Genomic DNA, 27,912 nt, shown 5'->3' on the forward strand with positions numbered 1-27,912 from the left:
ATCTCTGTGAGATTGTTTCCTCTTTGCTAAAGAGGCTGTTATGAAGTTTACTTGGTGTTTTTTTATCTAGGTCCTTTGAACTACTTGGAAATAGGTGTTCTCTAAGCCTAAGACTTTGGGCCAAATTTTAATAATAAAAATGGTTATAATTTATCATATGTACTATATAACCACTGTGTCCCAGGCATTGCACTGTGCAGTATATAACCCTATGGGTTAGCTTTTACTGTCCCTGACTTTCAGATGAGGACTTTGGAATTTAGGGAGATTAAATAATTGCCCAATATATAATTATTTAAGTAGTAGAGCAGGAAACTTAGCATTGTTCAGTCTGACTCCAACGCCTGTTTTCTTTATTTTTTTAGGTAAGCTCTGAGCCCAATATGGGGTTTGAACTCATGACCCTGAGAGGAAGGGTAGTTTGCTCTTCTAAGACAGCCAGATGCCCCCCCCCATTGCCTGTTTTCTTAAACACAATACTCAGTTGTCTGTCCGAGATAAGCTGGCTACGTCTATGAAAGTTTGGAACCACTGACCGAGCGTGGTGTATGGATCTAAATGCTTGATTGGAAGGGAAGGGCATACTAACACACTTGGAGTTCTAGAATAAATTTACGCACAGTCTTCGCCTTAATTCTTTTAAGCAATTTCAATTAAATAAGAAAGGTAAAGTAACTTTATAAAAGCAAATATTAGATAAATTGGAATATTTAAACATCATTATTATTACTCTTAAGTAGAATAAATTGAGGGAAGGGGTCATGTTTATTTTTTTAAAAATGTGTTTGCAGGGGAGTCATTTGAAATCACTTTTAGCTTCTAGAGAACATTGCTTATATACTCTCTTGATCAACCACCTTCCCTTCTAGAGACACTCCCCATCCCACATACACACACAGCACCTGCCTAGCAATAAATATTTGTGAGAAAAATATTATTCAAGTACCTACACGCTTTGACACTGTGTTAGTTTGTGCCTAAGTAGAAAACTTCAGCAGCGTTTAAGCAGTTTCAAGTCATTTAAATTGTTTAAAGGAACAGATTAACTATAGCCTTATCTTTAATGGAGTTGTATCTGATGCATCAAAATTGTGACCCTAAATTATCGTCACATTTAAAATTATATAAACGTTTGTTAAGAATTAGTTCAATTGGCTCTGCCTCTTCCTGTTCTTTTGTCCCCATCTCTTATTCCTGTCTCCTTCTCTTCCTTCTGGGAATCGGTCCTATAATCATTAGGTTGGGGAATGCAGGGAGGCAACCTCCCATGTTGGAGGAAGCCAGAGGGTCCCAGATCAGGGAATTAGAGGCTGAGCCCGGTCCGGAGGGCGTCCGGGTAGGGGAGTGGCCCCATGTGGAGTACTAGAGCTGAGCACAGTGAGGTGGGTCCTCCTACAGAGGTGGCACCTAGATCTCAGCCTCAGAGCTGAGCAGAGTGACAGCTTCTACATACGGGCAGCCCGACACTGTGGTGTCTCATCCTGATCGGGGGTGTCGGTTAGGCATGCAGAAGAGCAAGCAGTGAAGGATGTCGGAGCCTGAGTGAGTGTGGAAGACATTTCTTTGGGGTCAAGAGTGGCAGTGGCAATGGGAGATTAGATGCATACAGGGATACTGAGCAAATAAGTAAAGCTAGTAAGGGTTATAAGATTCGGGTTGTTCTCTACAAGAAGGAAATAAAGAAGGGGAAAACTAGAAAGAATCTTGTGCTGTTGGATTGCAATTGATAGCATTAGCATAAATTCATGATTTCAGATCTGTCATGATCTATTTTTCATGTCTATATCTATATAAACAGATATAAATGCGTATGTGTGTAAATATATGTATAATGCGTACATGTCATATATTTATATATACGTGCGTGTATATTGATACACGCACGTATTAGCTCTGCCCACTGAGGTGGAGCAGTGATTTCCCAATAGTGATGAGTCAGGTCTTGATCTTAATCTACATACCATTCTTTACTGATGGTAACTAGGACTTCCTGGAGAAATGGCTGATTTTATGAATAGGGAGGAGAAAGTGTAAGACAAGCCCTGAACCTCTTGTGCCAGAGAGCAATGAAGTGCTCAAAGAATGATGGGCCATGTCAAAAAGATACAAGAGTGAGAGGGCTTCCACTGGACAAATCTGGGACAAACTGATAATAATATAACATAATATATTATACATAAATAATAATACTAATGGACTTGTATCCATTAGTATCCACTGAATAATGCCCATTGAATAATACAGGTATTCATGAGTACATACTGATATAAATTAATTAAATGAATCAATTGAAAGTTTGATGAGGCACAAAATACTACATACGTTTGAAGTGAGTTCCCACAAAATTCATAAAGTAGTATTGATGAAAAGAGAAAAAGAACGACCTTATTGTGGAGAAACCTGGCAGACATGGCTTTAAACGAATGATCAAAGTAAAAACCATCAGCAAAGAGAGGAATAAAAATTATGGACCGTCTGATAGGATGTCATGAGAACACATCACCGTTGTGATATATTTGCCAAAGGTCTACTCCAAATCTAATTATATTGCAGCATAACCATACTGGAACTGTCCTGGTCCTAAGGGTCAAGTATGTGTAAAGCTGAGACAGAGCGAAGGAGAATAGAGGGGACATGAGGGCAGCGTGTAATTCTGAACTGCAGCCTTTGGCCGAAAAGTACATCTTTAGGACTTTTGTTGAAACTTCGATGAGGTGTGGGATGCAATGGTAATGCATAAATGTCAATTTCCCAACTTTAATGGCAGTGTTGGGGTGAAGTGGAGGGGTGGGTAGGCAATGTACAATCATGTTTTAGAGGGGAATGAGTCACCAGGTCAGCAGCTTATTCTCAGGTGGTTCGGGGAAGAATTCTTTATTCTGTACTCAAAATTCTTTTGTTTCAGATCTTTTGAAAAGAAGCAAGAAGAATTTCAACTCTTTCTGAGACAGCTTTATTTAACATAGACATTAAGCCATAATGAGAGTTGAGAAACTGTCATCAGTTTATACAATTAAGTACCATTTTCGAAAGGAGTATTTGTCCTCAAACAGATTATAAGTGTCGAGGCTGTTTGTCCTGGATTGTACTCTTTTGAAATTACTTTCGTATCATTGGCCTCCCATATTTCACAATATAATGTGACCCATAGAGATAAACAACTTAGGACACACACGGTGACATAGAAGAAAAAAAACCTGGGTGGCTCAGTCAGTGGAGTGTGCGACTCTTGATCTCGAGTTTGTGAGTTTGAGCCCCATGTTTGGTCTAGTAGAGATTACTTAAAATCCTAAAAAGAAAAGAAAAGAAAAAACCTCACAACGTTTTATTAAAAATAAAGCTCCCTAGGGGGCGCATGGGTGGTTCAGTTGGTTAAGTGTCTGCCTTTGGCTCAGGTCATGATCCCGGGAGTCCGGGGATCAAGTCCTGCCTTGGGCTCCCTGCTCAGCGGGGAGTCTGCTTCTCCCTCTGCCCTTCACCCTGCTCATGCTCTCTCTCACTCTCTCTCTCAAATAAATAAATAAAATCTTAAAAAAAAAAAGAAAGAAAGAAAGAAAAAAATGATGTGTGCTGGAGCCCTAGGTTCCCCTTATAAAAAGAACAAAACCCCCAAAAACCAAAAAACTACTCCCAATAAATATAGTCACTGTTCACGCAAAAATAAAAGATCTCAAATAATATATTGTCAGTGTAGAAATAATAGATGTTATCTTTGAAAATGGTGTTATTCTTTTAATTGAACATAACATTTTTCTACAATTTTTCAAGTCGTGATTATATCGTTACTAATGTATCTCTACCTCCAAGATAGAATCTTTTTTTATAGCCTTATAATGACATAGTTCTGAGATCCTGAAAGGGACTGCAGATATCTCATCTGATTGATCTTGAAGCCCAAAGTGCTTTCTTGATGTAGCAGAGCGTCTGGAGCTGGCTAATAGCTGTAACAGATTTCCTGGTTTGCATTTCAAAACTCCATCCAGCACTTAGTGCCTCTCCCTGAAAGGTCCTCAAAATAGGCCCCTGGTGGGAGGGTGTGGCCGGCAAAAAGGGTGGCCAGAAATGTTCTTGCTTTAAAATATCTACACCTACCGTATATAGAACAGGACCTTAGGGCCACAGGGCCATCTGAAGATTATTAAAAATCATCCCGTTGCAGTTAATCAGAACAGTTGTGGATGTACCTGCTTTGAAATCGGGGTTTCTTGACCTTGACATTATTGACATTTGGGGCTGGATGATTCTCTGTTGTGGGGGCTTGTCACTGCAGAACACTTAGCAGCATCTCTGGCCTCTCCTATGTAGTGACTGAGCTGTGTCTCCAAAAAAGTTGTGTTCGAGTCCTGACTGTTTGTACCCACGAAAGTGACCTTATTGGAAGGCAAGTTCTTTGCAAGTTAAAATGAGGTCATCCTAGATTAGGATAGACCCTTAACCCAAAGACTGTGGTCTTCATGAAAGAAACGAGAGGGAAATTTGGATACAGAGACAGACACTCAAAGGGAAGATGGCTGTGTAAAGATGGAGCCTGAGATGGGAGTGATGTGGCTTCCTACAAGCCAAGGAATGCCAAGGAGTGCTGGCAACCACCAAAAGCTAGGAGGAGGCAAGGAGGGATTCTTCCCTAGAGCCTTCAGAGGCGGCAAGGCCCTGCACCTTGATTTCGGGCTTCTGGCCTCCAGAGCTATGAGAGAATAAACTTCTGTTGTTTTAAGCTGCCACATTTGTGGTAATTGGTTATGACAGCCCTAGGAAACTACTGTAACCGATGAGATGCAAGTAGTAGCCTCCTCCAAGTTGAGACATCCAAACGTCTCCAGACATTCCTAAATGTCCTGGGGAGGGCAAACGTCAGCCCCAGTGGAGAACCACTGAACAGAATCTAAGTCTTATCAAAGAATAACCTAGTGGGTGAGACATCTGAAATACCCACAGTCTAGAAAGAGCAGAAATTCTAGTCAGACCTTTGGGGTTTTATTTTTTAAGAGTTTTATTTGGCCTAAGATTCACTGTTAACATATCTTAATGACTGTTTAGAGGTAGTTTGAAACAAGAGTTTTTATACCGCCCTTCAAAATGTATTTTATTGGAATAATCCTATTTCAAAGAAAAGATCAATTTGTTTATATTTCAATATGACCAAGGTTTAAAACCAGTTTTACAAGGCTTTGTAAAAGTGCACGCTGTTCTTGTTATTAGGCTTTTTAATTGTTCTTCAGGGGTTTTTTTTTGTTGTTGTTGTTGGTCTAAAAATGGCCTTTTTTTTTTTTTAAAGAGAGTATGCGTGCATGTGTGCAAGTGGAGTGGGGGAGGGGCAGGGAAAGAGGGAGAATCTTAAGCAGACTCCATGCCCAGCGCAGAGCCCCATGCAGGGCTCAGTCTCACAACCCTGAGATCATGACCTGAGCTGAAATCAAGAGTTGGGCACCTAACGGACTGAGCCACCCAGACGCCCCTAAAAATGGCCTTTTTGCCCAATGGTTTTCATTTTATGTAGAAAAAATATGAGCTTCCTGTTTGTTTTTTTAATCTGTCCCTGACTTAGAAAGTCTGACTTATTAATGTCCCCATCAGGAATTTATTTTCTTGCCAAACCTTCTTTTCTCTTTTCTTGACAAACTCTCTGTGTATTATAGTGTCTGGGAATCAATATAGCTTTATTCTCCCCTTCTCTTCTTTCTACTACTGCCATTGCAGATGGGATAGGAATACTGTATTCCTAGATTCCAGAAGTAGAACTCTAAAAGCACTTTTGATTAGAAATATTGGTAATTAGATACCTTAATGCTATTGTTTAGCCATATCATGGCTTAAATGGCTTTTACAATTTGCCATGGGATCTCATGGTTATATATAGCATTGCTTCCATGAGGAAATATATTCTGAATTCCAAACCTCTGTTTTATAAATAGTATATATTATCCATTCCTATAGTATTTTTGTCATTGGGCTCCACATTGATAATACTGTGTATCAGAATGCTAAAATTAAGATTTATTAAAAATATCGTTAATTATACATATTGGTAGCAGTCAGTGCATTATATGGAGGAGAGAGAAAAAGAGAGAGAATGATATTTATCCTAATAATAGCTTTTACTTACACCTTTCTCTAAATGAAGTCCAGACCCTTCCAAGATCATGAAATATAATGAAGATGTTTGGGGGGGGGGGTTGAGAGAAAATGCTTATTCTTAAAAAGAGGTGTGGTTGAACTTATTTTTGATTTAGAGAAAAGCAAATCTGAAGACCCAATGCAGTGTTCTACTGTTACTTACCCTCTTTTTTTCTTCCCAATTTACTTCAATTAAAATGCAGCTCCAGAATTAAATATGTAAAAATGCTACATTAATATTTTAAGTAGAAATTATAGCATGTTTATTTCTTTTAAAAATCTTAACAGCATGAATTATAAACCCATCTATCGATGTCTATTTTAAAATGTAATACGTGAAAGATATTTCAGTAGAGGCCATTTTGCTATTTCACACGAACTAATAATAGGTGAAGATTAGGTTGTTATTCAGCTCTTTGACGCAGCACGCTCATGCCCCATTGCCCCTGCAGAGGGAGAAAAATCTTTAATCTTTAGAAAAGCTGTTAGATGTTACTCTTTTATGTGGCATTTTTTCACTAACTGTAAAAGAAGGCCGGGTGGAAAGTTTCCCGCAATGATTAAGAGAGGGGTGAGCACGATAACTTGAGGAATGTGTGCTGTGATCTTGGCACCATCACTCAATACTAGACTCTTCTGATCCTTCCTCTTTTCTCCATGAAATGAAACCCCGAGTAACAAGTCAGAGGCAGAGCTTGGATTAAGGATCCCAAATTCCAGCCTCTCCATTTTGTGTTTTTTTTGGTGACTCAGCCTAATCCTTTTGGGGAAGTATTCAAACCACATGTGCCTGACTCTCCTGCCAGTTTCCTTTAAACACCAATCTCTGCCTCCTGCCACTTGCCCTCCTACAGAAAGCAATAAGGTTTACATTCCTACTTCTTTGATTAAAAAAAAAAAAAAATCTTGGCTAAGCAAAGAACTTCTCACTTTTACTCTTCTAACACCTTCTGTAGAGGGCCCTCCTTTTTCCTCTCCAGATGGGTGTACATTGCCTCTGGAAGGGGCTTTTCCCGAGGCAAAAAAAATTGCAAGAGTGATACATGTGCTTTTGCACTTGGGGCTTGTTCAGGGGAATCTGGAGCCTGATCACGATAAATGCTTTAGAGGGGATATGAAGTTAGGGGACAGGTGGTGGCCGATTTATGGATGTCTGTAGTTTTAATATATGGACTGGCCGCGGGAAGTGGTCATAACAGTTAGTATATTCTGGAGCTACCCAAACTTCCCTACTCTTGAAGCTTGGCTTTTCTTTTCCCTTCTATTCTGTCAGCTTCTGTAAGCTTAGATTTTGTCCAAGCCAAGTCCGGACCTGCCTTCTCTTGTGCTAATACAGGTAGGCTCTCCCAGCCAGTCCTGATACTGAGAAATGGCAAAATAACCCCAGCCTCTGAGCTCATCTCTGTGGCATTATCTCCGCCTCTGTTCCACCTCCAGAGTCTCTCAAAGATGTAAATCAGGCTTCGTCCTCCGCAGCTCACTTGCCAAGTTGGAAAATACACGGGCTAGTTATAGTCAATACTGTGAATGGGTGGCCCTCTGAAATTTTAATGACCCTCAATTACAAATTGTGGGCCTAAATCAATATTATTATGATCCATGTGGCCCTAAAGGGATCAAGTTTACCTAGCTTCATACTCTGTACCAGCATCAAGCATGTATCAGCTGCTCTCTGTATTCACCTATTTAAATGAAATAAGAAGAAGGAATAAAACACATTTTCAGCTTATGTCACTTTCTTATTGCTGTTGATAGTGTGAATACTGCTACTAATAATATGAATAAATGATATTAGGCCATCTCAAAGGATTATGGGGTTGTTTTAGGGATAAAGAGTGTGATGAGAACCCTCACAATTATAGTCAGCTCTGCAGGAGGCTAAGCCAAGAAAAGAGAACTCCCTAGCAAGGAAGCAAAGACATTAAAGCTTATGTTTTGCGAGTTTCCCAGAACGGATGATACAGAACAGCTCATTCCTTCCCATCCGCACCCTCCTGGCTTCCTATCTGTAAGTCAACAGCATCTGCTTTCATCTTCCAGAGATATTTCCTCTTAAATACAACTTCTAAGTGAGCTATGCCCAAGAATGGAAAAACAAATTTTTTTCATCAGAAAAAGAATGTTGATAGGAGCCTTTTTTGATTCTGTGTGTGTATGTGTTTGTGCACGTGTGCGTGCACGTGTGTGTGTATGAGAGAGAGAGAGAAAGAGAGAGAGAGACAGAGAGACAGAAAGAATATGAATGAATGAATGTTAGATGTGAGTGGAAGAAATGTTTTGTATTCTTGATAGCCCAATGAGAAACTCAGGGCATATTTTCCTGTGTAATCACTCTCAGAGGGTGGTACGATTTACATATTAAATTCGTTAAAGGATTACTTCATGAGAAAGTGCACTCCACCTTCCAAAGCTGCTTTAGAAGTGATCAAGCCTTTGGAACACGGCTTACTGGAGAGCGGGCTTCTGCTAGATAGATCTTTTTATTAGGCAATATTGTAAAAGTTGTGCATAAGCTGAGGCAACAAAGGTGATCATTAACTTTGATAATATTTTTCGTACATGTCAGAAAAGAACTGGAAATCTAATCTTGCACCAGGAGTGAGTTTCTGAGCAGAGTATTAAGAAAATGAAATTAAAAAAGGCTCAGGTTTAATTTAAATGGAATGAGAAAGTTTTAAGAGTGCAGCCAAGACTATAATCATAAGCCTTTCCCCTTTTCTGACTTATTTGATAGAGTCGGGGTAGTTTTTACGGGAGGAAAGTTCTGGTACCCCACAAAGAACAGTAGCCAATGTACAGAAGAAGGAGAAGAAGGAGAAGAAGGAGAAGGAGAAGAAGAAGAAGGAGAAGAAGAAGAAGAAGGAGAAGAAGAAGGAAGAAGAAGAAGGAGAAGAAGAAGTAGTAGTAGTTGTTTCGAGCAGAGTGGGAGGGAGGAAATGGAAACTTTTTTTTTCAATAAAGGTTTTGAAAAGATGAGAAGCAACAGAGGAGAACCAAAAGTCAGGTTGGTAGAGGGTTGCCTGGTGTGTAACTGAAGCTGAAAAATAAACAGCAGAAACTCTCACTGTGCATCCGTTTTTTCTTCTCTGTCCTAATTTTATGCCCTTTATTATGGTCTCTCTGTCTCTCTTTGTTTACTCATCTTCTTTCTGCCTCTTCGTGTCTGTCTTCTTTTTGGCACTCTTATCTCTTCTTCAGTGTCTTCCTTTATGTTTTATAAAGAAACTACAAATGGTAGGCTAAGACAATATTTTTTTAAAAGCTACTTGTAGATCAGTAGGGATTTTTCGGTAAAGAAAAGAACATAGAAAAAGTTGGAAATTTGGTCACATTTAATAGCCCAATATATTTCTGAATATCTGTGAATGTATGAGATCTAGTTCCTCGGAGATTCCTGAAAACGTTGTTTTTCATGAATTGTGTACAATATAGGATTTTAGCTGTTACAAACTAGCTTGTAGTCATTTCATCTTGATAATAATATGCAATCACGTTTTCTTTTTCTTACAGGTTCACCTCTTACAAGTCTACCCATCCGAGAAGAAATGATGACAAAATATTCTAACCTTTCCGTGGAGAGTCATAACATATCACTGACTGGTAAATGTGTTGCCTTTCAAATAATACAATGTCCCCAAAAGTTTTTATTTTTAAGTAAGCCATTGCATTTGCCTCATAAATTATTAATCCTTGCTCATGGTCTGGTGGGAGAAACACGCTAGTACCTCATAGAATTAGAACACAGTATGTGGGAATCTACTGCAATGAGGGCAGTGTGCTCTGTGTGCTGGGAAGGGGTGGCTGGCCAGACGTGGGAAGCCTAAGAAGGACTCTCTAGAAGAGGGGCACCTGACAAGAAAGGAGGGTTCATTTCGATTGGCAGATACTCCTGTGTTTTCATCAGTTCTTGCTGGTGCGTCCATTCAAATCTCCCTGCATCGAAGGGGGAATTTGTGTATCCACTGGAAGACCTTTAGGCAGGAAAATTAAAGATGCTATCAAATGAGTCGAGACAGTGCTATGGAAAAATAAGTAAAGCATTCTGTGCTGCAACTCAGCTCGGCTTTCTTTTTCACAGTTTTGGATTCCAGTAGTTCAAAAGTAATCTCAGATTTTTTAAATGAGTAAGAATAGTTGTCTATTTTAGGAACAATGTTACAGGTATAATTAGAATTTAAAATATTGTAAACGCATTTACTGAGCCAGTAACATGTTTTATCCAGTGATTTGTCCAGTCTTTAACTGTCCTTTAGTCTTAAGAACTGTTTCTGTCTTTCTGATAAGAATGAAAGGTATGCTCCCCCATCTCCCACCTGATACTGCACTGCCCTTTTTTGGTAGAACAATTTTTTACGATTTTGTACAACTGTTTGTTCTCAGTCCCTATTCCAATATTTGGAGTTTCTTCTTTTTTTTTTTTTTAAGATTTTATTTATTTATTTGACAGAGATAGAGACAGCCAACGAGAGAGGGAACACAAGCAGGGGGAGTGGGAGAGGAAGAAGCAGGCTCCCAGTGGAGAAGCCTGATGTGGGGCTCGATCCCATAACGCTGGGATCACGCCCTGAGCCTAAGGCAGATGCCCAACGACTGCGCCACCCAGGCGCCCCTGGAGTTTATTCTTGATTGTAAAAAGTAATTACAGGGTACCTGGGTGGCTCAGTTGGTTAAGCATCTGCCTTCAGCTCAAGTCATGATCCTGGGGTCCTGGGATTGAACCCCAAGTAGGGCTCCTTGCTCAGCAGGGAGTCTGCTTCTCCCTCTCTCTCTGCTCCTCCCCTCTGTTTGTGCTCTCTCTCTCTCTCTTTAAATAAATGAATAAAACCTTAAAAAAAAAAAAAAAGCACTTACAACACTCCTATGTTATTTTTTAAATTAATTTTATTTTTTCATTAATTGTATACCATATAGCTTTTTAGCTGTTACAGACTAGCTTGTAGTCATTTCATCTTGATAATAATATGCAATCACATACTCTTTCTTCTTACAGCTTCACCTCTTACAAGTCTACCGATCCAAGAAGAAATGACAACAAAATATTCTAACCTTTCCTTGGAGAGACATAAATTTAACGTATCACTGACTGGTAAATATGTTGCCTTTCAAATAATTTTTGAAGCCATGTTTTCATGTTCTTGTTATTGATTTCCTCTGTCAGATGAAATTTTTCTTTAAGAGCGATCCATTTGATAACATAAGTTTGCAAATCCTTTGGCTATCCAGGTAATGTTGGCAGCAGCACACCCCTGACGTACCCAGTAAGGACCCTGGGGAAAAAAGGGTTAGGTGTCCAGGAAGAGAGGAAAAATGTGGACATTTTAGTTGATATGGGGCTTGTTATTTACCTTAACCTGTTTGGAGGTTTAACTCCTAAGTACTCTTTTATTGTAATGCTACTATTAAAACCAGTATTCTTGCTGTTATGAAGAGACCAAGTATTCACAGTTGTCTGTTAGTTACCTTCTGCCTTAGCTTGATCAAACGTTAGTCAGGCTTTTTCTTCCTCCCAGGCCCCTGAACTTTGGTTTGCCCCAAAGCAAGCACTAATGCTTGACCCCCAATTAGTTTGTCCCATTTCCTCTCAAAAGTTCCTGCTAGCCTGCTTACCCCTCCCTATAAAAAGAAAGCATTTTCTGTTTGATTTTGAGATGCTTGCAGACAAATCCAAAGTTTGGAGGATCTTCCTTATTGCAATAGGTTTTTTGAATAAAATCTCTTCTTATATAAATCTGGATTTGTTTTTATTTGACGAAAGAAAAGATTTGACATGCATTTTGAAAGACTGGATTTCCAAGCTGCGGCCTACACGGTTGCATTTTCATGTAGTCTGTTGTTCTGATTGCCTTCCCATCAAAAAGTTTGGTCTTAGGAACTGCCTTCCAAAACATAGAAGTTAAATCTGAAGATATATTTATGCTTACGAGGAACCATAGGCTTTCTTCTTTCTGCTATCACTAGGATTTTTAATCTCCTTTATGAATGGAATGTTTTCATGTTGTCATATTATTGTTCACTTGAATTGCATATATTTCTGCATTGTCCTTACTATTTTCTCTTTCCCTCAGGCCCTTTTAGAAACTGGAGATGAAATGTTTCTTGTAGAGAGATTCAAGTATAATACAATAGTTGCACATTTTGGACCAGCATGACATTGGCCCAGTTCTTATTTACCAAGCATGCTAGAGACTGGGGGAACACAGGGTCCTGTGCCTGGGAGAAGGGGAAACATGACCTTTGGTTCATGGAAGCCGGGTTGTTTACTTATTTTATGTTTTTAAAATGTTGCTAGTTATTTACTTAACAGACACATGGGACGGACTTCATACAATGTTTATATTTCTAAATGTAACTTAATTTAGTCCTCATAACAACCCTGTGCAGTGGGTACTACTACTATTTGCAATTTGCAGATGAGGAAAAGGAGGCATAAAGAAATTAAGTGAACTGACCAAGGTCCCAGCTGATAAGTCAGAGCTTGGTTTTGAATCCAGGCGGTCTAACGCCAGGGGCCATGCTGTTACTCTTTATACATGCTGTCTTTCTTCATGCCCAATTAGTCATTTCCTTCAACAGCATTATTAAAACAATAATCTATTTTAAGGAAACTCAGATTATTTTTGAAACCATGTAAAAAGTTTCAGAAACAATGAAAACAAAACTATTTTAATTGCCTTATTCTTAAGTACGTTTGTCTTAGAAATTGCATTTGCAGAGACAATGAATATATTGGTGAAAGTATAATTGACTTGACTAAGAATAAAAGGGTTTTTTTTTTCTTTCTGTTATCACTGGGTTTTAAAACTCTTTTGATAATGGGCTTTTTTTTACATCACTGAACTACATTTCCTATTATCAGTATTTGAAATTCATTGCTTGCGTTATAGCAATTAGAGCGTCTCTTTATTGTTACTTTTATTTTTCTTTCTTTCGCTCTGCATATTATAGTGTTTGGTATCTCAATCAGTGTGTTATAGTTTAACCAAAGAGGTTAAAATCAAAACGTCAGTGGGCAGTTTTCTTGACCATCCTGGTAATGTTGGGGTAGGCCCTCCCAATGACAAATTTTATTTACCATGTTGAAATGTGAGCAGCTGGCCTAGTGAGGTCCTGGTGAGACAGGGAGTTACACACAGCAGTCACTGAAGGAAGAGATATTCAGATTAAGGTATTGAGTGAAATTTGGGAGGACTAATTAAGGTCAGGAAAGGTAGTCATGTTGCCTAGAGCCAGACAGGCGAGAGTTAAGACCTCTCAGACTCCAGCGCCAGGTACCTGGTCCATGACATTGAGAAAAAGGGTTAGGTGTTGAGGAAGAGAGAAAAAGAAGTGGGCTTTTTAGTTGAAAAAGAAAAAGAATAGTGAATCCCTTACATTTGGCTACTTGACACTTTGTGGCAGAGAAGAGCCTAGAAGGACTCCAAGGAGGTTCGGATGTGTATGATGTTTCTCAGAGGCAGACTACCAGTCATCACACCTTATGAAAAGACTGCCGATGTACAGAGGGGAAGAAAGTGAAAACTACCATTCACAGAGAGTAATGGAAGAGGGGTCCTCCATAGTGATATAAATGGCAGTAGCTGCAAGCCACTTTTGTTTTTCACCATGGTTTCTCAGTAGCAGAAATACTGTCCTCTTGAGCTGGGTGATTCTTTGTTGTGGGGGCTGCAGGGCTGTCTGGGGGCACTCACTGGAGGATGGTTAGTAGCATCCCTGGCCTCTACCTGCTAGATCTAAGTAGTTCTCACCAAGTTGTGATAGTGGAAAACCTCTCCACATATTACCACCCACATGTCCTCTGGGGAGGCAAAAACTATACCCAGTTGAGAACCATACATAAAGAATAGCTGTGTGACAGTTCCCCATCCCCTCAACATGAGAAGATGAATGATTTAATAATCACGTGGTCATTGGGGCACATTGGTTGAGTATCCGGACTGATTTCAGCTCAGGTCATGATCTCAGGGTTGTGAGATAGAGACCCCCATCAGGCTCCGTGCTGGGTGTGGAGCCTGCCTAAGATTGCTCTCTCCCCCTCCCTCTGCTCTCCCACTCATGCATGTCCATGCTCTCTCTCTCTCAAACAAAACAAAACAAAACAAAAACAGAAAAACCCAAAAAAACAAAAAGCCCAAAACAAAAAAATACATGGTTGTGAGCACTGAATCTCACCAAAAAGTTAGATGTTGGTGCTAAGTGGCCAGCACGGGACCTCCTAGGGAAACTGATCAGTTATAATCCCATTCCTTCCCTTGTCTGCTGCTTACAAATCTTCCTAGTCTTTAAGAATTAAGTCAAAATCTGCATCTTCAATAAGGTACATACAGAGAAGTACTACTCTCTCTGATATGTATTTAGCATTTTTAATTTATAAGTAAAAGTGAGTTGATGTTTAAAAATATTGAAACATTTTATTTCCAGTAATATAATTTAGAGAACCTGAAAATCCTCCTACCACACGTAGGAAATTTAAAATATTGCAAACGCTCTTTTAAATATATAACTATGTACACAAAAAGGCAGTTTTTGCTGACCAAAACTGGTGACCAGGCCTCACACCTGTGAATTGAAGTCCTGTTCGTGTTCCTTGTGTTTGTAGACAGGGCATCCCGAATTCTAAGAGCCACAGATCTAAGAAAAAGGCTTTGAATCTAGGCGAGGAGGGGAACAGGAACTGAAAGTCCCCAGAAACCTGATCTTTCCAGAAAACTGGAACTGAAAACCCCCAGAAGCTAATAAACACAGTGAAAAAGGTTTGACCTTGTAGGGGGGTGGGGTGGGGAACAACAGTGGGTCAGCACAAGGCCATGATAAGTTCGCTTCCTGGTTTTAGCTTTGTTCTGAATCAAAAACAAAGACTCCCCTGAGTCCTCAAAGTCAAAGGCCTGCCCTCAGTGGCATTTAGATTGCATATTTACTTTACCTGAGGTATACAGGAGCCTGCACGCTGAGAAATAACACAAACATGACCCTGGTTCCGCAGGAAAGCGAATAAAAAACAGTTATGGAAGGACACATTGCCAGCTCTGGCTATGGAATCTGCATTGAGGACTTGCTCACAAGACAGAAATATAAAATACAATGACACAGACCTCACGACTGAGAGCTAAGGAACAGTAGGATTAGATTGTCCAGAACTTCAGATTACAGAAATAGTAGATGGAGTTATGAAAGAAGAAATATGAAAACAGGAGAAAAGACTATTATGCTATCCCCCCCCAAAAAAGAGGGGTCCCTGGGTGGCTCTGTTGGTTAAGTGGCTGCCTTCCGCTCAGGTCGTGGTCCCAGGGTCGTAGGATTGAACCCGGCGTTGGGCTCTGCTTAGCGGAGAGCCTGCCTTTCCCTCTCCCTTTACCTGCTGCTCTGCCTACTTGTGCTATCTCTGAAGAATAGCCAAATAGAATTTCTGGGGATAAAGACTCAACTTCTCAGAGGAAGTCAAAGCCCTTTTGACCACTGTCTACTTCTGTCTCTGCTGAACTCTTTCCAGGGGTAACCTCTGTTCAGTGTATGTATGCCTAGAAACTACTGAGTACCAAGTAACATTGTTTTGTATTCTTTAATATTAGAGGTTTAAACAAACCCATATGTATTGTTCTGAATATTTTTGTTGTCAATCAGTGTGAATTCTTGAGATCTAGCCATATTACATGGACGTACCTTATTTCTTTTGCTTGTGTGCACAGTATAAACATACCAGCTTTCTTAGACATTTTCCTCTAAATGGACCATAGTTTGTTTAAATTTTTTTCTATTGCAAACCATTCAATAATGAACGCTTCTTTCTACGTATCTCTCCCTGGGCATGACTGTGTGTGTTCCTTTAGGATAAATGCCACACTGTAGAGTTGCTGAATTAGGAGTTATGTGCATTTTAATTTTAATACATACTTGCAAATTGCCCTCCAGAGTAACAGTTTACCTTTGCCCTCACTCCTGTATTGGACTGTAATCCTCCTTAGTTCCTGACCAGCACCACTTGATATTATTAAACTCTTTCATCTTTGCCAGCATGAGTGCTAAAAGCTATCTCCCTGGTGTTTTAATTTGCGTTTTGGAGTTGGACACACTTGTATGTGTGTGTGTGTGTTTGTCTTTTAATATCCTGTATCCATTTTCCGGTTGGGTTTATATAGTTTTTAATTGATGTGAGACAGCTATACATTTTAAATACTGATTTGTACTTGTTATTGAAATTGCAAATATTGTCTTCCAGTTGTCTTTAAACATTTACATGGTGTTTTTTGTTGCGAAGAAGTTTCACTGTTTTTGTTTTCTCCTATCATTTTTACAGAAGTATTTTCATAGGAGTTTTTTACCCTTCACTTTTTTTTTTTTTAAGATTTTATTTATTTATTCGACAGAGATAGAGACAGCCAGTGAGAGAGGGAACACAAGCAGGGGGAGTGGGAGAGGAAGAAGCAGGCTCATAGCAGAGGAGCCTGATGTGGGGCTCGATCCCAGAACGCCGGGATCACGCCCTGAGCCGAAGGCAGACGCTTAACCGCTGTGCCACCCAGGCGCCCCTACCCTTCACTTTTTAATCCTTTTGAAATACAATTTTATGTGCTGTGTGTGATAGGGCACTAACTTTATTAAATTATTATTTTTATATAGATAGCCAGGGTCTCAACACCCAGTACTGAATAGTTCTTTTTCCTACAGCTTTGAAATATCACCCTAATCATATTCCAAATTCCTATGTGCTATTCTGTTCCTTTATTATTTCAATGTTTTTCAAACATTTTAGAGAGTTGGGCAAAGTAAGAAATAAATTTACCTTGTAACCTGATTTACCACCCATGCACACACATGGGCAAACACACACACACACACACACACACACACACACACACTAAACAAAATGTTCATTAAGCAACACCCACACCTCACAGGTGTGTTACACTGATAGTTTCTCTTCTTTTTCAATCCATTAAAAAACAAATTTGGTGATAACTATTAACTTGACAATTCCTGACCACTAATAGTTTCCAACTTGCAGTCCAGAAAATTTTACCTATTTTATTCCATTAATTTCTTGGTATTTTCCAGCATCATTAACACATTATTTTTTTGAAACATTATGGTACATCTTTATGTCTTTGTTCTTTTTTAAAAAATAGGTTTTTCAGTGTCCTACATTTTCACTCTTTCATGTAGATTTTTTGGAATTAAGTTCCACACCAAATACTTCTTGGATTTTGACTGATTTTTCACTGAATTTGTAGAATAATTTGGAGGAGAATTAATGATTTTATGATATTGTATTATCACCTGTAATTTAGATCTCATTTGACTTAGGATTTCTATTATAGTTAATTTTTTCCTTTTTAAAAAGTGTTAAAAAATAAAATTTATATGTACTTAAGGTGTCCAACATGATGGTTTGACATACATATATAGTGAAATGTTGCCACAGTCAACTAATTAACATATCATCTCACAAAGTTATTGTATTTTTGTATGATGAGTTTACCTGAAATCTACTATCTTAGCATATATCCAGTGTTCAATACAGTATTACTAAGTAGAGTCTTCATGCCTATACATTAGCTCTCTAGTCTTATCCTACATAATTGCAACTTTGTACTTTCTGACCAGCATCTCCCTATTTCCCCCAGCCCCCCAGTCCCTGGTAACCATCCCTTTACTATGTCTGTTTCAGTAAGTTCAACTTTTTTTCTTTCTTTTTTCAGATTCCACATATAAATGAAAAAATGCAGTATTTGTCTTTCCTTGCCTGGCTTATTTCACTTAGCATAATGTCTTCCAGGTTCATCCATGTTGTTGTAAAAGGCAGAGTTTCCTTCTTTTTCATACCTGAGTAATAGTCCGTCTTCTTTACGCATCCTTTCTGTGACCACTTGGGTTGTTTCCACATCGTGGCTTTCATGAACAATGCTGCAGTGTTCATGACAGTGCAACTGTCTCTTTGGGATCCTGATTTCATTTCCTTTAGGTATATACCCAGAAATGGGATTGCTGGATCATATGGTAGTTCTATTTTTAGTTTTTTGAGGAAGCGCTAAATGGTTTTCCATAATGGCTGTACCAATATACAGTCCCACCAACAGTGTATAGGAGTTCTCTTTTCTTGTATATCTGTGGATCAATTGTATCTCTTCTTTAGAGAAATGTTTATTCAGGTCCTTTGCCCATTTTTAAATAGAGTTATTTGTTTTCTGGCTTTTGAGTTGGTTGTGTTCCTTATATATTTTGGATATTAGCCCCTTATCAGATTATGGTTGGCAAATATTTTCTTCCATTCTGTAAGTTGTCTTTTTACTGTGTTGATTGTTTGTTATGCAGAAACTGTTTTAGTTTGATTAATTGCACATGTTAATTTTTGGTTTTGTTGCCTATGCTTTTGGGCTCATATCCATGAAATCACTGCCTGGACAGTGGGGAAGCTTTTCCCCTATGTTTTCCATTTCCCTAGTTTTATGAGTAGGATAGAAACCAAATTCTAGAATATGCCAAAGACCTAAGGAGGAAAGACAACAAGAAACCCTGACGTAGTCTGATTAAGATATTGTTGCTAGTACTGTACTCTTGATATCAGTGGCACGTAGTAGATTTTTAGTACCATCATGAATGGGTGGATGAGTGAAAGGCATGTAGCAGGTGTTCAGTAAATAAGTTTTGAATGAATGCGTAAATGAAGAAATGATGCCTTATCATTGCTAGACATTTGCCATTCCTGTTGTGATTAATTTCTCAATTTTTGCCTAGGTCCTTAAGTCATTCCCTCTAACTTTAAGTCCTGGGTGGGAGGGTATGATTAGTCAAGTGGCATTGTCCTTAGCCTCAGAGAGTTAGAAGGAATATTTTTGCCTTACATGGTGATTGAGGGGGCTTTGCTTCTCATTAAAACTTACACAGAGGGGAAGGGTGTTCAGATTCTGGTTATCCAAAAATATAATAGTCCACTACCACAGTGTTGGATTAACTTTGTGTTATTTGGAAATAATAGTAACTTTGATTACTAAAACAGTTTAACTATTAGTTGCATTTTCTCTCTAATTGATATGAACAGTTGTTGCAATACTGTCCTATTCCTTATGTTGTAGAAAAATGTATTAAATTATGGATTATTACTCCATGCTATACCCTCAAATTAAATACCACATTGTTGAAAACAAGAAGAAGTGTGCCTCTCTAAAATTCAAATGGAACCATGTCCCTTTTAAATTTTTCTTTGAAATAATTTTAAATCAGCTTAGAAAGTCGAGAAATAACCATTATACCTGGTATCAGTGGAATTGGAGGAAAACTGTGACCAGCAGGAACTTTGTTTAATGATTTTCAGCCAGCATCTTTTTTTTGGCTAATGTGAGAACATTCTCCATAATATTGCTGAACCTTTGAAGTATGTTTGGTAAACCCGTCTTCATTTGCATAGAAGCCATCCATGTTTTCTAGTATTTCCCTTTCTTTTGATGCTGCCTGCATGAAATTCCCAAAAGTTTGAGAACAAGCTGTGCTTATAGGACGCCAGCTGCATAGTTCCTAAGTCTTGAGGGATTCCCAAGGGAGGACTTGGAGCTTGTGTGTGTATATGTGTGTGTATATATACAGACACACATGTACATACAGACCGTACACACTTTTATATTCAGGTTGGGCTTACAACCTTTTGTGTTTCTTGTGCACTTTGGTGATTTGGTTCTAAGCTATGGAATTCAGGAACCACAGGCATTTTAGACTCTATCACGTCAGTATTATGCTGATCAGATGGCATGTAAATAACTTGGTAGATTCGGTGAAAAAAAAATGATCATGAATGGAATTTAATTTGGGAAGAGGTGAAAATTATAAGACTCAAGCAGCAGTTTTCTTTGTACAAATTTTGAATATGAAGTTTAAGATACTGTATTCTATTCTTATTCAGAGGAGTTATTTTATAAACTCAGTTAATCCGTATGGTAAGGAGCCTCGTATCAATGGAGCAACAACATGTTAAAAATAGGATTGAGTGTTTCCCTTTTATATAGGCGTGCTGGTCTCATCTTAGAGCGGCCATCGAATTATTTCTGTAAGGATTTTAGGTGCTCCATCTGTATTTTATGATGTAATGTGGGACCTCATTGACTTCTATGATAAAATAAGGGAGAGCTCCGTATTTCCTATCTCTGCCACAGCCAGAATTGTCCCATTTTACCAGTTTTTTATGTTGTGGTGCATTTAACTCTTATAAATAAAAGTTTCTGCTTTTCCAGCATGTTTGGAAACACTGTCCAATGCAAGAAATTTGAATTTGCTTTCTCTACTTTTTTCTTTTTTTATAAAGGACCAAAGTAGACTTTTATTTCAAGATATATGATTCCTAAATGGACCCATTAAGGTCTAACTGTTCTCATTTCTTTGAACATTTCAGATGGCTTACATGTCCATAGACTTCTAAAATTTTAATTATGAAAATAAGAGAGTATTATGAAAATAAGAGACAGATGGAAATGACCATATGACTTTAAGAACAGTCTTTTAAAAATAGAGTTCAGAAACTGAGCAAGTAGGTATAGTCTTAGAAATGTCGATATCATGGATGTTTTTGCAATACTCTAAAATAGCAGAAATGCATTTCGGTTGTGGTTTTGGGGAAGTTGAAACATTGCCCATTGAGTTCAATGGACATATTAGTTTGTTGGCTAATTACAAAATATTTTAGAGGTGAAACTTTTTATGTATTTTTGATTTTCTGATAGGAAAGCAAGCTGCAGAAGCATCTGCAAAGTAACACGAGAAACACGGACATAACAGTTGGGGCTTGGAGCCTGGGCTGACTTACAGAGAGGCTACAGTGCAGTTTTAATAGAATCATGTAGTTGAAAGTGTGAATGTTTAAAATATGTTGATTATAGCATTTAGCATTTGTCTATCATCACATTGCTGTGTTGCTGCATTATAAATTTATTTCATCTTCTATTAATATCTTCTTTCATTTAAAATCTCAGTTCAGGGATGCCTGGGTGGCTCAGTCGGTTAGGCATCCGACTCTTGATTTCAGCTCAGGTCATGATTTCAGTGCCATGAGATCGAGCCCTGCATCAGGGTCCATGCTCAGTCTGGAGTCTGCTTGTCCCTCTCTCTCTGCCCCTCCCCCTGCTTGTGGGGGTGCACTCTTGTGCTCTCTCTCTCTCTCAAATAAATAAATAAAATCTTAAAAAAAATAAAACCTCAGTTCAGTAGTTTGAAAGCGATGAGGAAGTTAATTCCATTGTCAGGAGAATTTCATACCTTTGAAAGTTGGTACACGTAATTGGTTATGAGAATCTGGACTCAGCCACACCCAAATGCGTATTCGCATCTGTCATTATCATGATGGATGATCTAGGGAAAGATAGTTAACCTTAGATAGTTAACCCTGAGTTAAGCCTCAGCTTAGGAGTGATAAAAATGATACTATCTCATAGAACTGCTGTAAAGATTAAGTGATATGAACAACATGGAACTTCAGTCAATACATGATAGCTTTTGTTATATTCTCCATTAAGATCAATATTGAGCGGAAGTTAAGTGGGAAATTTTTCAGTAATTAATATATCACTAAAAGTTTCCTTACGATAGCTCATTTAATCCTTTCTGTAGTTTCATGAAATATGTATTGTGCCATTTTACAAATGAAGCAACTGACGTGTCCAACACGAAGATACTTGGTGTTGCCCTGTGAGTCACCTCAGGCAAAGAACCTGACACGGGGCTGCTCCCTTATGAAACGGAGGGGATTATTCATATTTTAACTTCCTGATGTTTTAGGAGGCTCCAGTGAGCAGCATCACTGAAAAGAGCGTGGTGCCCTGGAGTCCTCTTCTGGAATGTAAATACCTCTGTGATGCCTCCCGCTAGGAGGGGTTATGCTGCCGTGTCTTCTTGCCAGTCCTCCAGCAAGAAAGATGGTCTGTACTCAACCCCACAAGGTGCCCAAGAAATAATGCAAGAGAGCCTCTAGAATCTCTATGGCCTACGGCGAGGCCTGGGTCTCCTCAGTTCTGAGCTGGCTGGCTTTGCCAGCATAAACCCAGGCTGGACAGAGGCCAGCAGTAATGAGTGACACTCCGCTCAGACCCGGGGAAAAGACTCAAGAAATCTGCAAAGTCTGTGTCCTTGAAGCCACACTGAGCAGAGTTTTGCAGGATGTGAAAGAATTTTCCGTACACTTTGGTAGATGGTCTGTCTCCCACAAGAAAGGAAAAGAGGTAGTCAGGTTAGGCGGTTAAGGCCATTTTTAACTTATGATAAAGCACTTTCTGTATTGTGGTAAGATACCAGGATATGCTATATTGGGGTGAAGACAGAGACTGTATTGAGAACGCCTTCATGAAATTGACTAATGAAGTAAATTTCTTTGACAAAGAGACGGGACTAGGTTTTCAGGGTACCCCAGAGCTAAAGCTGAAGGAGGAAAATTTGTAGGAAACAGAAGCTCAGGACCAAATATGATAAATCTTAAAACATTTTCTCCTGTTACTAGTGCCTAGTATAATTTCTGGTATGCAGTAGGTGCTCAGCAAATGCACCAAAATATACAAATTCCTTCAGTTTGACCCACTCCATTTTTTTTCTCTGTTATAATTGAATCTTAAGATCTGTCTAGGTGTTTTTTTGTGGTTTTTTTGTGTTTTTTTTTTTTTTTACCTTTCTTTTTGCGCATAAAATTCAACTCAGTACTTCTGTAATTACGCGAGCAGTTATTTCGGGCATGTGCTCACAAAGCACTTCACACTAGCACGACCTCACTGTTTGCAAACGTTGCACTTGGTCATTGCTTAAGGAAGCATTTCTATAAAGTTTTAAATGTAATTAAAAGTGACATTATGCTACTTAGGTTCTGGTTTTTTTCTTTCTACATTTTGGCTCTGCATTCTGCTTTTACTGATACCACACCATCGAGCCAGTGATTGAGAAATGTGTTTATATAATGCAGTGCCCTCTCTCAAACACAACCCTTTCATTTCCCTTCAAGAGTAACCACCACTGTTCCGGTTTTTATAGAGTCACGTCCTTGCTTTTTAAAATCGTTTTATCACACTGATGTACATCCCTAAATATTATAGTTTAGTTTTACTTTTTTTTTTAAAGGCATGTTTCTAAAGTATCTTTTCATTTTTAGGTTTGTTTCTTTCCCTTTTCTAACTTATCTGTTGAAAACTCCAGATCGTTCATCTTGTCGAGTTTTCTCACACTCTAGATTTGGTCGATCACTTTCATAGGGTGCCATTTAACATGCTTTTCCCGCCCCTATATTTCCTGTAAACTGGTAGTTGGATCTAGAGACTTAGTTTCAGGACCCTCTTCCCCTTTACTTTTTTTTTTTTTTTTGGACAAAGCGATTGCCTAAGTAGTGTGTCCGGGAGTGTTGCAGCGGCTGATGTAAGCTGCCGAGATCCGGCGTTCACCGGCAGTTAGAGCACCATCGTGTCAGATTCCTAGAGCTTCTTCACTTACTAGCTGGAACTGTGTGAAAAGAAGTTTTCCTCCGCTATTTTCTGGTTACCAGTGGCACATTTAGTGTAGGAAGAGCAGTGTACCTGTTTAATATTGTCCCTTCAGTTACTACTGCTCAAAAAAAAAAAAAAAAAGAAAGAAAAAGAAAAAAAAACCTGGCTCTTAGGTGTGTGCCGTAAGTGGGATATAGATAGCTATGTATTTATATATGGATACGTGACCTCATGGCTTAGTACTGGAATTTCAAATTCAGTGAAAATTCAGAAGTACAGGATGAGTGTTTGAATTGTGCCATTCATCTGTATCTTTATCCAATCCCTGCAAGTTTTTAAGGATGAAGACTAGGAATGACAGAATTAGTATATCACACAAAGCCACATTTTACACAAAACCTTCTTGTAATAACTACAAATAATACGATTCCTTAAAGGAGTCAAAGCAGTTACTCCCTTCTGTCCCTTAGGTTTTGTTTGTTTTCAGAGCTGGAGTCTTTCTATACAGTCAGAGCATATGGCCCTCCTTTATACAGTGCTCTTTCCCCTATGTCCTTGTCAGCTGGAAATTTTAAGGAGATGAAGATTATAGCCTTAGGCTTTTGCTCTTCTGGTAACGTAACAAACCCTTTCTTCCGCTGTGACTATGAAAGAGAATAATAAAGGGAACCAGATCTATGTCGACAGAGGAATAATTCTTCAAAGGAATGTTGCATTAAGAAATTGTTGATAGAGCATTATTATCGATGACTTAAAACTGCTTTCTATATATTGGGTCTCCCCTAAATGTAACTTTTACAACATTTTTTTTGTTTTGTCTTGTGTTCTTTTGTGGCTAATAGAACATTCCAGTGAGCCCGTGGAAAAAAATATCACTTTAGAACGACCATCTGATATAGAACTCACATGCCAATTCACAACATCTGGGAATGTGAATTCAATAAATCCGACTTGGAAAAAAGGTGATGAACAACTTAAGGGTTACCGCGTCACTGCCACAGGAAATATCCTGCATACCCAGTACAGGTGAGTACATAAAATTTAACCTGCATGGCTCGATGAAATTCATCAACTTCTAAACATTTGTGATGACTGGGCATTCTTTCCTTTACAGTCTCTTGAAGGTTATGCTAATATTCTAATTTGCATATTTACAGAATTTTTCTATTTTAGAATTTTGATTAAATGCTAAGTCTTTTTCATTTTTATCAAGAAGTGTTTTGAGAACTAAGCCTATATTAATAAATTCTCTTTAGGTTTATCATCGATAGTAACAAACAAATGGGAAGCTATTCTTGTTTGTTTGAAGAGGAAAAGGAACAAAGGGGCACATTTAATTTCAGAGGTTAGTACTAATAATTTATAGAGTAATAACTTCAGCATTGTATTTTTAGAATTCTCAATCCCTGAATTTTTGAATTACCATTACAATACTAAACATAATGAGCTGGAAGAAAAATCATATACTTTCTACTGAATCTTAAGTGGTGACCTTAAAAATGGAGCTTCCCAGTCTTCCTAGTGGTAGCATTTGCATTTCCCAATCGAGTCCCACTCTTGTCCCTCCCCTAGCTTAAAGTGAGATTTCAGGATGAAAGTTGGGGCTGCCAGGTTATTTGTTACAGTCCCTTGAATTTATTTGCTTATTTATTTGTTTAGCCCGCTAAACTCAGAGCTTTTATATACTGTCCCTTTAGGTGTCTGATTTACTGTACCCCTGGACTGTGAGACGATGCTTTGGTGTTCTGTACAGTGGGTCTGGGACTTGGGGGTTTTAGTGAATCCATAAAATTTAAAAATAATACGGAGATGCACAAAGTGTTGCCTGTTTTTGGTCTTCTCAATTAAGGACAAACCCCAGAATACAAGCCATAGCTCTTTCCCTGTGGAACAAGAAAAACTAAAGTCAGAATATTTTACTCTGTCATTAAACCAAAACTGTAAAGGTCTCAATCTCATAATAAAGACTAGTCACTGAGCTGGATACTTATCTTCATGAAAAACCCCTATTCTGTGATAGATTAGTGAACCATGGTGTCCATGCTGGTATCTGGGAAATGTGGTCTGTTGCCCTATTAACTATTCTGGGCTTTGCTTCACATTGATTTCCCAAGGTACACGAGAAATTGTTCTCTATTTTTCCTGAAAATTGTGAAGTCTGGCTAGCTGCCCTGACAAAATATGGATACTGCCTCCAAGGCCCCATCAAGAGCAGAATGGCCTGCTGCAACAGTATCATGATTTAAGTTGGTTTGCTCCTATATCCCTCCCTATTTTCCCTCTGTTCTCACAGACTCATTTCCTTCATGTGGTTTTGTAAGTGTTCCTACTTGGTAAATATAATAAATCCTTGTATTTGTGCAATTTGGTCTTTGCGAAGGCAGAAACTATTCCCATCCTTTACTTTGATCATGTGTGTACATTCTCTCTTAATCTCCTTTCCTCTGTTTGCTTAATTTAATTTAGTGAAGGATAGATGCACTGTATATTTCCTGCCCTTATTCCCTTCCTTCCCTTGTCTTTTTCTTTCCTTCCCTCCCTTCCCATCCCCCTCCTCCCTTCTTTCCTTCCTAATAGCTAAAAGGATATTAAACACATGCACAGACACATTATCCTCTACTAAACATTTTATTGTGTCTCCTTTAAATATGTAAAGAAGACCTGTAGATTTTGAGGGAGTACTCATCAAACCTTGAGGCTTTAGGTGATTCCAGGAGATTCAATTTTAAAAATTGCTTTCTTCCCCATCTAAATAGGACTGTTTTCTAGAAATATGTACTAGTTACACCTGTTCCAAGTTTAAATATTGAATATATTATGCTTTTTCCTATTAGCTCTCATATAATAAATTACTTAAATTATTTTTTGGCCATAATCGGTCTTGCCTCTAATGTGAAGATTGACAGAAGCATTTTACTTTTCAATATACCAATACATTTAATGCCCTATGGTCTTGGAGAAAGCCTCTGGATTCCATATCTATTTTGAAATGACTAGGCTGATTCTGGCTGGTGTCGGGAGCACAAACACTGGCTTAGGTTTGAAATCAAGTGCTTGAGGAATGCAAAAAGCCACTGAATATTTACTGTTTTTTTTCTTTTCAAAGTTTTCTTAAATTAGTTTAGTTCAGTTTATTAGTTTGTAATGCCCACTTAACATTAATATAACTTTTAAGTATGTACTATGTCTCAAAGACATTTATAAAATTAATAAGTTGGGCCTTTCCAGATCTTCTTTGGTGAAATAATAATTTCCTGTAATTCATCTAAATTGAATATTGCTTGGAGAAATAATTTCATTTGATTACAATTTAAAGGCGTCTGCAGAACAATTCGTATTATAGTTATTATTTAATTAGATCTATAAGGCTTATAGGATGGCATCTATTTTTATAAATATCCTATTATATTATGTCTCCACATGACTTGCTTATGGGTTTTCCTAAGAAGAAGGCTAATTTTTCTTAGCAATCCTACAGTTGAGTGTGGTTGAAAAGCCTTTTTTATCCTTTATTTTAAATTCAGCCAAAAAAAAACCCCCATTCTGCCATTGACTATGAGTCAACTACTGCATGAGCCTGAGTCCTTGGAACAATTCATCAGCAAAGCCCCGGCTTCTGCCTTTATGGGAGCTACAAGATTGTAAAAGGGCCTCAACATCACTGATTAGTACAATGCAAAAACTGCTGACTTTTTGTGTTTGGCTGTTGATGGCGGTACAGGAGAGAGAGCAAAAGTCTTGCTGGAAGCTTGCAACATGCCGGTGATTACTTTTCATTCAAGATAGAAGAGTGGTGGGCTACAATGCTTCTCAGCAGCAGGTCAACTATTCTGATGTAGTTGCTGAAAACGTCTATAACATTCATCAATGTTAAAATCTCTTAGTAGAAAGATGCAGAAATTTAGTTGGTGAAGGATAAGTGATGGCACATAGAACTTTTTATAAGTCATGGTAAGATTTTGATGGTACCAAGTGCTGTGAAACCTCCCTTGGCCTAGCCATCCGTCTTCACTAGTAAGTATCCAAGGAGTCAAAATACGGAATAGTACTATAGTAGAATCAGTTGGAACTTCAGCTTCAAGCCCCGGGGTTGAAGTCTAGTTAGTTGTCTTTGTGTGGAAGAATCTTTTCCCTAATTTGATTGTACCTAAATGTCCTTGAGCCAAAGTGGCCCAGGCTGGTTTGTTTCTAGTTCATGATATAAATCTCTAACTTTACAATTCCATACAGCTTTTACTGTCACCAGGTAGATCCTGGACCCCATCTTAGACACTATGTGAATCAGCAATTTCACCATCTTCAAACTTGGATTCTCTCAATCCCAAGACTCTCACTACTCCTGCCTTATCCAAAGTTTCAAAAG

At 38.5% G+C, this 27,912-nt stretch overlaps 1 protein-coding gene across 2 annotated transcripts in view; it reads left to right on the forward strand.

Moving 5' to 3' along the window:
- EMB (embigin) overlaps positions 1-27,912 on the forward strand; it is a 42,628-nt gene that overhangs the window by 2,016 nt on the left and 12,700 nt on the right. Inside the window, exons 2-5 of one of the 2 annotated variants that reach the window (XM_040630448.1) lie at positions 9,625-9,714; positions 11,105-11,200; positions 24,392-24,575; positions 24,806-24,894. In XM_040630448.1, the coding sequence (XP_040486382.1) occupies positions 9,625-9,714; positions 11,105-11,200; positions 24,392-24,575; positions 24,806-24,894 (459 nt within the window). The remainder of the gene's footprint in view (positions 1-9,624; positions 9,715-11,104; positions 11,201-24,391; positions 24,576-24,805; positions 24,895-27,912) is intronic. The other variant, XM_040630449.1, reaches the window with a different exon arrangement.

Source organism: Ursus maritimus, unplaced genomic scaffold, assembly GCF_017311325.1.
Source record: "Ursus maritimus isolate PB19 unplaced genomic scaffold, ASM1731132v1 scaffold_15, whole genome shotgun sequence".
NCBI classification, from domain to species: Eukaryota; Metazoa; Chordata; class Mammalia; order Carnivora; family Ursidae; genus Ursus; species Ursus maritimus.